At 39.7% G+C, this 12,638-nt stretch overlaps 1 protein-coding gene across 2 annotated transcripts in view; it reads right to left on the minus strand.

Annotated features, from left to right (window-relative positions):
- The window catches only part of TRPM3 (transient receptor potential cation channel subfamily M member 3), a 400,218-nt gene that overhangs the window by 62,485 nt on the left and 325,095 nt on the right, over positions 1 to 12,638 (minus strand). For both annotated transcript variants that reach the window (XM_021381082.1, XM_021381081.1), the window contains exons 9-11: positions 10,384 to 10,456; positions 2,080 to 2,180; positions 381 to 515 (exon numbers count right to left, since the gene is read on the minus strand). In XM_021381082.1, the coding sequence (XP_021236757.1) occupies positions 381 to 515; positions 2,080 to 2,180; positions 10,384 to 10,456 (309 nt within the window). The remainder of the gene's footprint in view (positions 1 to 380; positions 516 to 2,079; positions 2,181 to 10,383; positions 10,457 to 12,638) is intronic.

Genomic DNA, 12,638 nt, shown 5'->3' on the forward strand with positions numbered 1-12,638 from the left:
TCATATTTGCAAGATTTCTGAAACCAGAGGGGCTTATATACTCAGGAGTCACATATTGCAATCATACAGGTCCCAGCTTGCTAATTTCTGTCTCCCAGCCAATGCAACCTGCCTAAATCTGAGGTCCACCACACTGGAATTACAAAGACCATAAATCAGTCAATATTGTATGAGGTCTAATTCAAGTTCATGAAGTACATACAACAGATTATGTGGGCAAGAGACATTGAATTCCACTATGTGAGAGACAAAGCTAAGAGACAATGTGGATTTCTCACATGAAAAAAGTATTCCACATCAGATGTTGGCTGCCTTGTCACCTGAGTGGGAAGTAGAACAATGAATATAGTGAGAGAAAATTTGCCTTATGTTGGCCCTACCGTATTGTACAATTCCTCTAGTCGGGAGATGGTGAGAAAACGATGCATGCTTACTCCATTTTCTATGAGTAATTTCACAAAATCCACTCTGTCCAAAACCAGTGCATCCAGCATTGCTTGCTCAAGGGAGCCCACCTGAAAAGCAAGTGATTAATTCAGGCTGTTCCTGGGCACCATATGCCATATCCTGCTTTTCGTGCCACCCTGGCACAAGCAGGAAAACCTTACAGAATTCTGAGGGTTTATTTGCTATGCTGAGAATGGGATAATCACAGTTTTGGCCTATATTGTTTCCTCTGATTCAGGGCAGCATTCCAGAAATGAGTGTCAGAGTGTTAAGATGAACACGCTCTAGGAAACCCATATTACGATGAAGGAACTGAAACATATGAGACTGGTGATGACACCTCCACATTACTCAGTATCTTATTATCATCCTAATATCTTGCTTTCCTGACAAAAGTTTTGTTTATATTGGGTATATTTGTCATGTATACAAACACTTTAAATCTGTCTTTACTAGCTTTTCCCTCAGTTCATGATGTTGAAACTCAGATAACTATGACACCCAGGAAATGGAAACAGTTTATGCATAGCCTCTCCTTTTACATCTCTTTCAGGTTGGGGAGAGATGGAGGGATGAGAACATACTTTGTGCTTCCAGCTTCTAGCTTGCAAAATAATTGCAGCTTGCAGCATTTATACAAATTTTTGCTATGATGTAGCAATAAAGATAAGGACAGCTTAATAGCATTTAAATCTCTTCTATGTTGTGTTGCATGCTTACGCCCAGTATTGAAATCAAGAGAAAAAGTCTTACTTACTCCATAACTTAAAAGATGTTTTAATTTTATTGTGAGGAAATCCAGAAGCTCATGTAATGATGGGACTACGATATGAATTTTCATGACAGTGACAAAACAGTTGTCACAGTAGTGAATACTGTGATCTAACTAAACCTTCTGAATGAAGATGTGGTGGGTTTTAAGGGTGGAGAAAGAGTCTGCCTGGTTTTGCTGGGCGACTTTTACCACTGTAAAAACTGCATTGCAAGTTGGGAGTTATGACACTGGAGAATGCTCCTCCAAAGCCCCCCAGCGAGGTTCAATAGCCCCTTTTTTTATAGCACTTCTAGAGTAGCTCTACCCATGGTGGCCCAGTGGGCAGTGCTGGCCCTGGACCTGTACCCACAGCTGGCAGCTGGAGCACAGGCACACTGTACTGGCTCAGGAGCCACAGCTCCCAGCTCTCACATTCCATGCGATGACCTACCACACCTCTCCAGCATCATTTTGATGTCTGCTTATCATCAGCTTCAGTATTTTTAAGTGAAAGAATATAAGATGAAGAGCAGAAATGTTAATTTACAGCCTGATATTTTAACATGACTGTTAACAGGTACTTGTTTTTCTCAGCTTGCAGAATAATTTCTTAATAGTATCAATGTGTTGTTTCCTGTTTTTCTAATGGTGTGGTGTTAGTGCTGAGGCATTGTTAGGTGTCACCACTGTCTTGAATGAGTACATTAAAATGTCCATAGCTTTGCCTGTCTGTTGCGATGACTGGGAACTTTCTGTTTGACTGGGAGCATGACTCAACATAATTTAAACTTGAAACCACCATCACCATAAGAATGGATGTAATGTTATGTAAGGTTCAAGGTGTTTTCTGTAGAAGATGCTGCATGTATATACTGTACCGGCCACTGCTGCCCGTAAATAAAGATTTGACTGCGAGCGATGTCCACTCTGTTCCAGGCTAAAGCCAGGCTCAGCTGGTCGGGAGCAGATGCGTTAGCTCCTGTGTATACAGAGGGAAGTGTGGGGAGAAGAGGAGGAGACAAAAGAAACAAGACATACTTTAGACACAGTCAACATGCCACCTTGGTAATTCCTCTTAATCAGAAGTCTCACAGATGTCCACATCACTTCTGCAGCTGATCTCATATTAAAACAAAGCCAAACCTTCCATTATCCCTGGAATAAAATCCCTATTCTCACACCTAAATCTATGGCTCTCAGATTGCCTCATAAATGTTAATAAGTTCCTCACAACACCCTTGAGATTTACGCTTGTGGTATAGTGAACTGGTTTTCCTCCTCTCAGATGGGAAACCAGAGAAGAAGCCAGGAGGGGTACTGACCTGGTATAGCAATACATACACACACACACCTACACCCACATGTGTACACATGCACACACGCACATCCAGCAGTTACAAAAAAGTTGAACTCACACAGGCTAAACCAGTTTAAATAAACATACAATTTATGCACCTCTTTTGTGCATCCCTGCCTGCACAAGCATTGGAATTCCTCCTCAGTTTGTACTTTGGAATCCTGGTGGGAAAAATTTCCCTTCACACAAGTGATATTCATGTGAAAAAACACTCAGTACAGCTGCTGTCAAGGTATAAAACATAACAAATAAATAGGAGTCTATGCAGATGGGCTTTGAGCTGTTTGTTTGTGGAAGGGAGGGCATGTTTTCCCTTTAGTTTTAATGGACACTGTGGGACATTCCTGTCCTGCTGTGCTTTTTTAACATTTCACTAAGGATTTCAAGGTTATTAACTGATTTGTAATAATAAAGCAGTATTTGTGTTTCAGTGTCACAGTGAGGGCTGTCCTGAGTGAACTGATCAACTGAATAAATAAGAGGCCCTTCCACTTTAACTATCTACAGGCTTACAGAGATAAGGTGACGGTAAACAGGCTTATTTTTTGAAGATGTAATACCTCCACCTTTTTCTTGCCTTCATTAAATTTTATGCTGACAAATGGTCCCCATGGAGAGAGGACAAACAAGAGCTTTTCATTACTTAAAAGTTCTGGCCTCATTTCAGTACTATTCAATATCATGTGCTGTTCCAGCTGAAAGAGGACTGAAATTAGAGGCACAGAAAATATACAGCATTATGTGGCAGCTGCTGAAATCCTCAGTGTAAGATCAGTTCAGCAGACCCTAGGGAAGCTTAGCCTACACATTAATTTCCTAACTCATAACTTTTCAGTCAGTTCACTTTGCTAAATACTTCACAGTACTTGAAGGAACTATTTGGTACGTAGATCATTCACATTTTATTACGGAAATGAGCTCTGACAAGAAGGCAGGTGATGCACAAGCAGAAAGATAGATAAAAGTGAAGAGAAGAAGAAAAAGCAGTGAAGACAGAAAAACACTTTTCTGTGACCAAGAAGGGACAAGAACACCCTTTGGTCGAGACCCAGCTTCTTGTTGCTTTACATTACGATACAGTCCAAAGCTCTTATGAGTGATGTCAGTGACATCGAAAGCTAAGTTTCTTATGCAAGTAACATACAGCATTCAAAAACAGAAAATATTTGCCTCTAGGAAAGGCAAAGATGCCTCTACAGTTTAATTAAAAATAATGGGGTAAAAATACCCCAATTGGGTATAATAGCATAAATTTAGAATAGAGAGCAAATAATATTCTCCCTCTTTCTAAAGTAAACAACACTACCTCTCAAAACGTTCTTGGATCTCCTCCTGCCTGTCTGCGTGCCTGTACAAGAAGGGAGTGCCTTGGCAGGGTCTCAAGCCACGTCTCTGGAGGGCAGTGGAAGAGGCACACAGGTGAACTCCAATACCCAGGTGCAGTGATGGTGATTCCACCAACTGGAACCATTTTGCACATATGATGGGGGAGTTCCACCTCCTGACTTTCCTGAACTGCAGATTACAGTCTGGGTAGCCAGGGATCCTTCTGGCTTAGAAACCATTTTGGACTGAGAGTGCGTTGGATGCATGGGCTGTTTCATGCTCTCTTCAAATACCTGAAAGGTGATTGCAGTGAGAGTGGGGTTGGTCTCTTCTCACTGGTGACAGGTGACAGGATGAGGGGAAATGGCCTCAAGATGCGCCAGGGGAGGTTTAGGTTGGATATCAGGAAAAATTTATTTCCAGAAAGGGTTGTTAAGCACTGGAACAGGCTCCCCAGGGAGGTGGTTGAGTCACCATCCCTGAATGTGTTTAAAAACCATTTGGATGTGGTGCTCAGGGACATGATTTAGTGGTAGGTTGTTGGAGTTAGGGTAGTATGGTGAGATTGCAGTTGGACTTGATGATCTTGAAGGTCCTTTCCAACCTGAGCAATTCTATGATTCTGTGATTCTATGCTTTAGGAAGGACCCAAGCACAGGATGAACACAGACCCCTCTGGTGCACATGAAAGGGGAATTGGAATGAGATATGGGGCAGCCATTCACCAGAATTGCTTTTTTTTTTTTCTTTTGGATAATGTTTCCAAATACTGGGAGAGCAGAAAGCAAGCAGGTGTATGTGTGATCTCAAAGGTCAAACTGTTCTAGTTACTGTAGCAGTTCACTTCACTGTCAAGCAGAGTGCTGGAAATATCTAAAAGTTGAAAAATACATGGTTTCTCAAGGAGATTTCGTACTTTAGGTCCAAACCAGTCTATCAGAGTGGAAACTGGGAAGTACCGGTCCAGGGCTCTGCTCTTCTGAGAGTGAGGTTTTGTTGGCAAAAGGCCCTCATACCTGTCTCTGCTTTCCCATTTTCCCTATATGGTTTTCAGGTCAATGTGGGTTACACTAGTATTACACAAAAAGAGAAGCAAAATAAAAGCTGTTAAAAGTTTATACAGAGCACCTCAAAGGCCACAGATGATTGTTTCAATTGATTTTATTCCAGGATGCAACAATGACTTTTAATTCAAATGAAAAAAGAATGTATTTCAGCACTGTCAGGTGAAATTCCATCCAGCATTAAGAAGTAGAAATAATTCCACTAATATAAGAAATACTCTTTTGAATGAATGTGAGTAGAGCTTTCTTGAAATACTGCCTCATTTCAATCATCTTCATGACTGCAGTTGGTGACACAAACTGTGGATTTGAGTCAGTAAGAAGAACTCCAAAAGTGATTTTGTAAAGATTCATCTTGGTCATAAGGATCACTGCGATGCACTCAAAAGCCAAAAAAAATTTAGGAAATAATAAAATAAAGTAAATTACTTACTGCTCTTATAAACTGCATACAGAGGATCATACTGGAGCCACTTCTCAGGCCCTTAATTATGTTTATTACCGAAATCAGCATTTTCTATCACCAATTTTGTTTATTCCTATCTCATGGAAAAAGTCTTCGCATAGTTCTGTTCTATTATTTTAATTACTAAAGCTTATTTATTGTATTAAACAATATTTTAGCCAATCCATAACTAACATCTATGTAATATTTACTCAGTTCTGATGTCTGGTTGAGCAAAAGTTATATTCTTCAAAACAGTGCTTTAGGCATTAGGAGTTATAGCTGCAGAGGAGTCTTTCTTCTCTTCCTGTGTTCCTGGAAGTAAAATTCAATTTGAGATACAATGGATTGATTTGGTACTATTTTATTTCAATGTAGATTTTGCTGAATACAGTCATATGCTAGAAAATGCAAGGATGTTGAGATGTTAAATGAAAAAGGAGATACGTGAAAGCTGTTCCTGCAGGTGTTAACTCTATGCTCTTAGGCAGCCATACAAGACAGATTCTTCTGGTAAAAAGTCCATTCACATCAGATGACCTGTCCAACATAGAATCATAGAATTGCTCAGGTTGGAAAAGACCTTCAAGATCATCAAGTCCAACTGCAACCTACCCATAGTGCCCTTGGACATCTTGGTCCAACATTTTGGACCAACTATGCTGTACATGTCTGTGGTAAAGTTTGGGTCAACAAACTTGAATCTGCATCCCAGGTGAGCCAGATACAGGCCAGAAAATGAGTATTATGCCTTTGCAAGACCTCAGATTACCGATGAGATACAGAACAATACACATCAGTGAAGATTCACTGTGACCAATGTAAAAGCTCTGGTGGATGCTCTAGCTGTAGTCTAAGATGCTTAGTGGTCAGGAATCTGAAAAGTGGAAATGGTATAAAACTCATTTATATAGACAGATATGCCTGTTGGAGAGCAACTTCTACAAAGCTTTTAAGCACATCAGTGCCCTCTTTGAATCATCATGTAAAGAAAAGAAGTAGATGAGAGGATACAGTAATACAGATTAGCTTGCTGCTCTGCATCTCGGCATGTCTTAAATTGTCTTCTGTCTGACAGACATCAACCTCTTTGGAGAAAGGGCTGCTTTTGCTACAAGCACCTTCCTGAAATTTAGCAAATCAATTGGCAATAACAAAGCTGACAGCAAAAACAACTGTGGGGGCAGTAGCCAGACATCTGGCCTAACTCTGAAACATACTGGACTGAGGTAACGTTAATCCTTTCGTGTCAGTGATTTCACGGTTGACAGACCATCAGACAACCTGCCAAGACCCCATAATGGCTGCTCAGTGAACATGAATCATGACTTATGCACAGGCTTAAGGCATCCGGAGACATCAGCTCTGCATTAGTCTAACAAGGCTTATCTCAGATGGTTACATGCGTATACCACAAAGCACCTCTTTTCTGATATTAATGATTGCAGTGAGAAGGCTTCTGGAGCACCAGCTGAAATATGAGAGGTATGCTCCAGACATTGCAACAGTCCCATGAACTGGGATCTTTGATGCCCTTTCACAACACAGATACTTCAGCACTTCTCCATATGTTGCCTTTAACTTCCATATCATACGCCTTCTGCTCAATTAGCAGGACAAAGTCCATTACTGTTTGAGTTCCAACTGCTCAAGAGAGCACAAGCAGCTAAGTTGTATCAATAAACACACTTGCTACAAAATCATGCAATCGGAAATTTACTTCCCACATTTGCATGTCTTTCCAAATGAAAAAAAAAAAAAAAGGGAGGAATTCACAAACCATATGCTGTTGTGACATCTATGCAATATAAATTGATAATCAGTTTGCATGCCATTCTCTGGCTTACTGGAGTTCACTTCCAAGAAAGAGGGATCTGCTGACAAGATTAAACAAGTGACTCACAAAAACAAACAGGAAATAATCTCTCATAGTTGGTTCAGAGTCTGGGGCTTGTGGAATATCCGGACCAAGAGAATTCCTGCCTTGGCAGTGTGCCTCCATCAGATTTAAAGAGAATATTTGCTCATTGTATATTTCATGCAGCAAACAGGAAATGATATTATGTGCTTCCCATTCTTTGTCCTTGTCCTATTCCCTGAACAAACCTCTCACACCAAGGTGGGATCAGTATTTAACTGGTGTGTGTCTTGAATATAACAGCTAGCAAGAATTGCAAAATCCTCATCAGACTGTGAGGAAAGAACACACGCCAGTTTCATGCTTTCCATTGCACCCTTTTCACATGGTTCTGAAGAGGTGAAAGAGATTAATTCCTGACTTTAAACAATCACAAATTTCAAAATAATTCAGGTTCAGTCTTCAAATCTGCTTACCAGTAAATCAAGATGCAAGTGGCTCAGCACTGCCAACTTGGATGTCTTGATCTGATGGAAACTCCACCTGTCCATCAGCTTCATTTTGTATCAGAAAGGATGTACTCACAGAAAAGCAGAATTTCTTTCAGGTTGGGCCAGAACTTTTGTACAAGGGCATGGTATGCTCCAGGACATCTGAACTGCCTAAAGACAAGGGGTTTCACCTCTGCACACATTGATTAAAAAGTTTGATGAATGCTCATTCCCTGTGATCAGAAATCTCACATTAACAAGATATAAAGTGGAATCTGATAAATATAATCTTTGAGTATCTTCATAATCAGAAAGTGCTGAGGAGCAGGGAAGAGGAAGCATGAATTGTAGTTACTCTGACTCGAGCAAGATGCTGCTGCCATCAGTGGATCACAAAATCAAGTCAGGCAAATATCAAAGGAGGTGTCAACATCACCTATACACGTCCAGGCTCCTTCTGAGATAACACAAGTTCCTTAAGACGTCTTGCACTACTATTACGAAGACAGAAGGTGGTTTTTTTGTTGTGTTGATTTTACTAAGGAGGAGAAAGGACCAGTCACTAGCAAAATAGATGCTATAGATCAAAGAGAACTAGTCATAGACCCAGAATGCAAACTTAATGCCGCTGCTCATGCAAATATTGCCAAAGAATTTTTCAAACAGAGAACAGTCCCTTCCAGGCCTACGATGTTTTTCCTTCAGCTTCCTGGAAGACTTTTTTCAAGGTAGTCAAATATTCCCAGGGATCTATGCTGGGATTCAAACATTGAGATATGCCTAGAAAAAGTGGAATGACACCTTTAATGCAATCTGTATCTGTATGTAATAGGAATCAAGAGCAGCAGTTTTACTGATTGCCTTAAGAACAAATGGCAAGGGAATATGCTTCACATGGAGGATAACAAAGAATATTTAAATTATTTTTAAGATAAAAATGAAATTGACAAAATATTTTCCAGTGATGGAAAAGACAAATGTGGAGATGGATGTAATTCTTGTTCGCTGCTTTTAATTAATTTGTTTTTCCTCCCTTCACCTTGATTTATATTGCTTCTGTGTCAAGGCATCCAAAATGCCTTGAGATTTAACTACGCAGATGGCTGAAACATGTTACTTCAGGGTAGCAGCAAAATAGTTACGTTACCTGCAGGCCAAACAACTGGCATCTTGATCAAAATGAACAAAGAGGAGAAAGTGATACTATGGAAGCCTAAAGAAACACAAGCTGCTGCAGCAAAATCATTCAAGCTTATTTCTGCGGTGGTGGCTATCGCAATCGTACCACTGTCAGGTGGACAGTGCTTGTTTACTCCTTCCATTCAGGCTCTTGATTTAAATGTTTGAAGTGCAATTTTAGAAATGGGATTAAAAAATGTGTAAAAGCTAAAATAATCTTTCCTGGAAAGTCATTTAGGCCTTCTCTCTTCTTTTCATACAACTTTTTACAGCCTTCACAGGAAGAAACTGAGAAGAAAACAGAGCTCTGGAATGAGCAAGATTAGTTCCCATTACCACTTGAAAACTCAGCAATTCTATTATTTTTTTGTTATTACTGAAATTCAAGTCTGCCATATGGCAGCATGTACCCTTTTACTCAGGCACAGGGATGTCAGCAGCATGATGAAAGCTGCTGAAGAGCCTCAGGAAGCACAGCTTTCCCCAGGTACCTTTTGAAGTGCACTCCCTCCTGACTCTCAGAATGCTCTTTAAAATTGGTATGCGTTAGTCTCTGTTTTTAAAATCAGTATGGCCTGTGCTACATAACAGAAAACAGTCGACACAACAAGATGACTGTGGTAACTGATACTTGCAATGTGTGGAATTTCCATTTGTAGAAATACTATAGAAGTGGATGGGCATCTTCTCCCTGCTCTAGCTTAGGTGAATAATCCTTCATCAGATAAGTGCATGTATTTCAGAGCTTTAAAAATTTTACCTTTTTCTGTATTCACACTCTGTAATAATATCATACGATGAAGGGAGCCAAGCTAAATGGCATAAGGTTGTCTGACCAGGGTCTATGATGAACTGTGATTAGGAAATATTTTAGCAACAGAAGATTCTTTGTAAGACAACATTTTAAGAGCATAAATGTAACACATAATGGCTTAGAAAACCATCTGAGAAGATTAAGGTCAAAACTTCTATCACTCCACTAGCTGAGCTCTCAGCTCTATCTATGGAGGCTGGAGAGTATTCCAGAGTTTCCATTCATTTCTAGGATGACTAGAGATAACATTCTGCAATAATGGCAGTTTTGTCTTAGGGAGATAACTTCCACCTGTATTTTCCACTAGCCACTGGACAATGTAAACCTGAGAAGTTCTTAGACCAGCTGCTTGTGAGTGCTAATCTTCTAAAGTAACTTGTGAGGGACACCACTTATGTTTCTCATGACACATCGGCAATTGTGGGTGGTGAATAAAGGCTGAGAAAGGAAAAAGAGTAGCTATTGAAACATTAATGAAAGATCTAGATTTGTAGAAAGCAGTTAAAGGTATACTTCTATTTCACGGTAGAAATTTACCATATCGATATGGTACACACTTGTCAATAAATGCAGGTTCCAGCACAGCAGAGACACAGAGTTAATCCATTTGGATTGTTACAGACTCACTGTGAAGTGAAACTCCATTACCTTTTAGTAATGCTGTCAGGATAGCTAAATCAATATCCTGGTGTCCTTCTGATCCCATGCGAAATACTGTGATCTGAAATGTTAGAAGACAATACCACTATTGAAAACACGGTAATATTTTTAAGCAGAAATTAAATTGGAGCTACATTGTTTGGATCTCAAAATTTCCCGATGGCTACAAGATCATTATCTCAATCATTTTACAAAGAGCTTGTTAGATAGGATTAACATACATTTTTTCATGAGATAAAATTCACAGAAGATAAAAGTTGTATTAATAATCATATGGAAGAAAAATCCTCTGTGATACTTACAGGTTGATACCAGAGATGAAAAAAAAACATTATTGTATTAGAGTAACATTATGTTTAATGTCCCTATTACTAGGATGGATTATAGGTTATGGATTTTATTTACAGCATATGGCATTGAATAAAAATTTTCAGGAAAAGAATCAGCATTCTATTCAACATCACAATTTTGTATAGCAGAAAGTTAGCTACATAATCTGTGCTTGTAACAGGTCCATAAACAACTTTAGGAATGAGTAGTCAGTGATAGATATAATATGTAAGCTTTGAGGCTGTTAGGTAAGATACACAATTCATAAAGAAAAAGAAAGAATACTGTGGGACTGTTGTTTCAAGATTAACTCTTGGTTTAGACTGCTCTGAAACACACAGAAGTGTAAATCCCCTTAGTCTTATTGTTCCTATGGCAATAGATGCTCCTGGGCCTCTGCTTCTAGAAAGGCAACCATGACTGCAGACTTTTTTAAGTGTCTTTTCTTTCCTAAGGCAGCCTATGTTACTATTTCGATCAGAATAACTCATAATGTTTGTCCTTTTGTCACTGCTGACTGTCTACGTAAAAGTTTAATTAAATGATATGCTTAATTAGGAATCTTGTAAACATATTTTATAGACATATTCAGGAGCATCTGTAGCCTCTAAATTCCTAAATTTCTACTCATGCAGCACCACTGAATTACAGCAGCATCTGCTGGCAACTATCAGTGTGCAAAGAACGGCAGAGTGTAATGGGGAGAGAAAATACAGAAAGTGGTCAAGGCTAAGCTTCAGTTTATTAGCTGCAGCACTCCTACATATTATATCCCAAGAAATTCAGTGCAGCCCTGCCGTAGCACCTATTTTACCTCCATGTGGCCCTGGGAGCCCCAGGGTGTTTGCAGGGGTGTCAGAGATTTTGGCATCAGCACCTGCAGTACAACATGCTGGAGACAGACACAGCAAACTGGATCCATGGAAACTGGCTTAGCTCACTTAATCAACTTATTTAAATGCTGCCTAACATACTGTGATGAAGCATTTACATTAGGTGCCCTCTCCGGTTTAACTGGACTGTTTTCAAATTAGACTTGGTTTGACCCTTGAAAGTGTTCCTGAGACAAACCATAAATACTGTCAATAATACTTTAATTATTTGTTTTCTTCCCACCTCCAGAGTCTACAGAGGTTTCTGGCAAACCACTTGAAATCTATGCTCATATCACAACTTCTTCTCATCTCTCTAGTGACTGGCAAGGAAGCTTTCCCGGCAGTGTAGTCAGTCTCTTTCTCCATAGTTAGTAAGGGTAGAAATACACATTTTTTCCTAATTATCATCTCAGTACACAGTAACAATATGAGCTGATGAGACCAACCTCTATTCTGCGTAAGCAAGAAGGAGGATCATCTTCCCTCCTGACGGTAGGTCTGGAAGCTGATGAAAATATGTGAGTACAGTGTACCCACATAACAGATTGAATATCAAATCCTCATCATGCTTTGCAATTTCCTATACAATTTTTGCACCAAGAGGCATCTCCATAGCACTGAGGGGATGTGTGGCTGCCTGGCAAGCTGGTGCTGGAAATGTGTTGTTCGCAGCTCTGTCCTCCATGGCATCAACACATGGCAAGATGCCCTTCTTGTTCTTTAAGTAAATCCATGTAAAGAAATCTGCGTGTCAGGGTCTGAAAATACTGAAATAAGGCAGTTCAGAACATACAGTGGGAGAACAAAGTATATTCCAAACTAAACATGTGCTCAGTGAACTCCCAGCTTAATTAAAAGGCTTCATATAAACCGTAAACACCGAACAGCTTATTGTCATACTAAATCTAAGGGAAGAACTTTGTGTGCATTGGACCACATATAACACTAAAATTCCAATTTCTCTTTCATCTCTATTCACTTTATCCCTTCCTCCCTCTCAGAAAAGATCAATATGCTCCAGTAGAAAAAATTGCTGCG

This window comes from Numida meleagris, chromosome Z, assembly GCF_002078875.1.
Source record: "Numida meleagris isolate 19003 breed g44 Domestic line chromosome Z, NumMel1.0, whole genome shotgun sequence".
NCBI classification, from domain to species: domain Eukaryota; kingdom Metazoa; phylum Chordata; class Aves; order Galliformes; family Numididae; genus Numida; species Numida meleagris.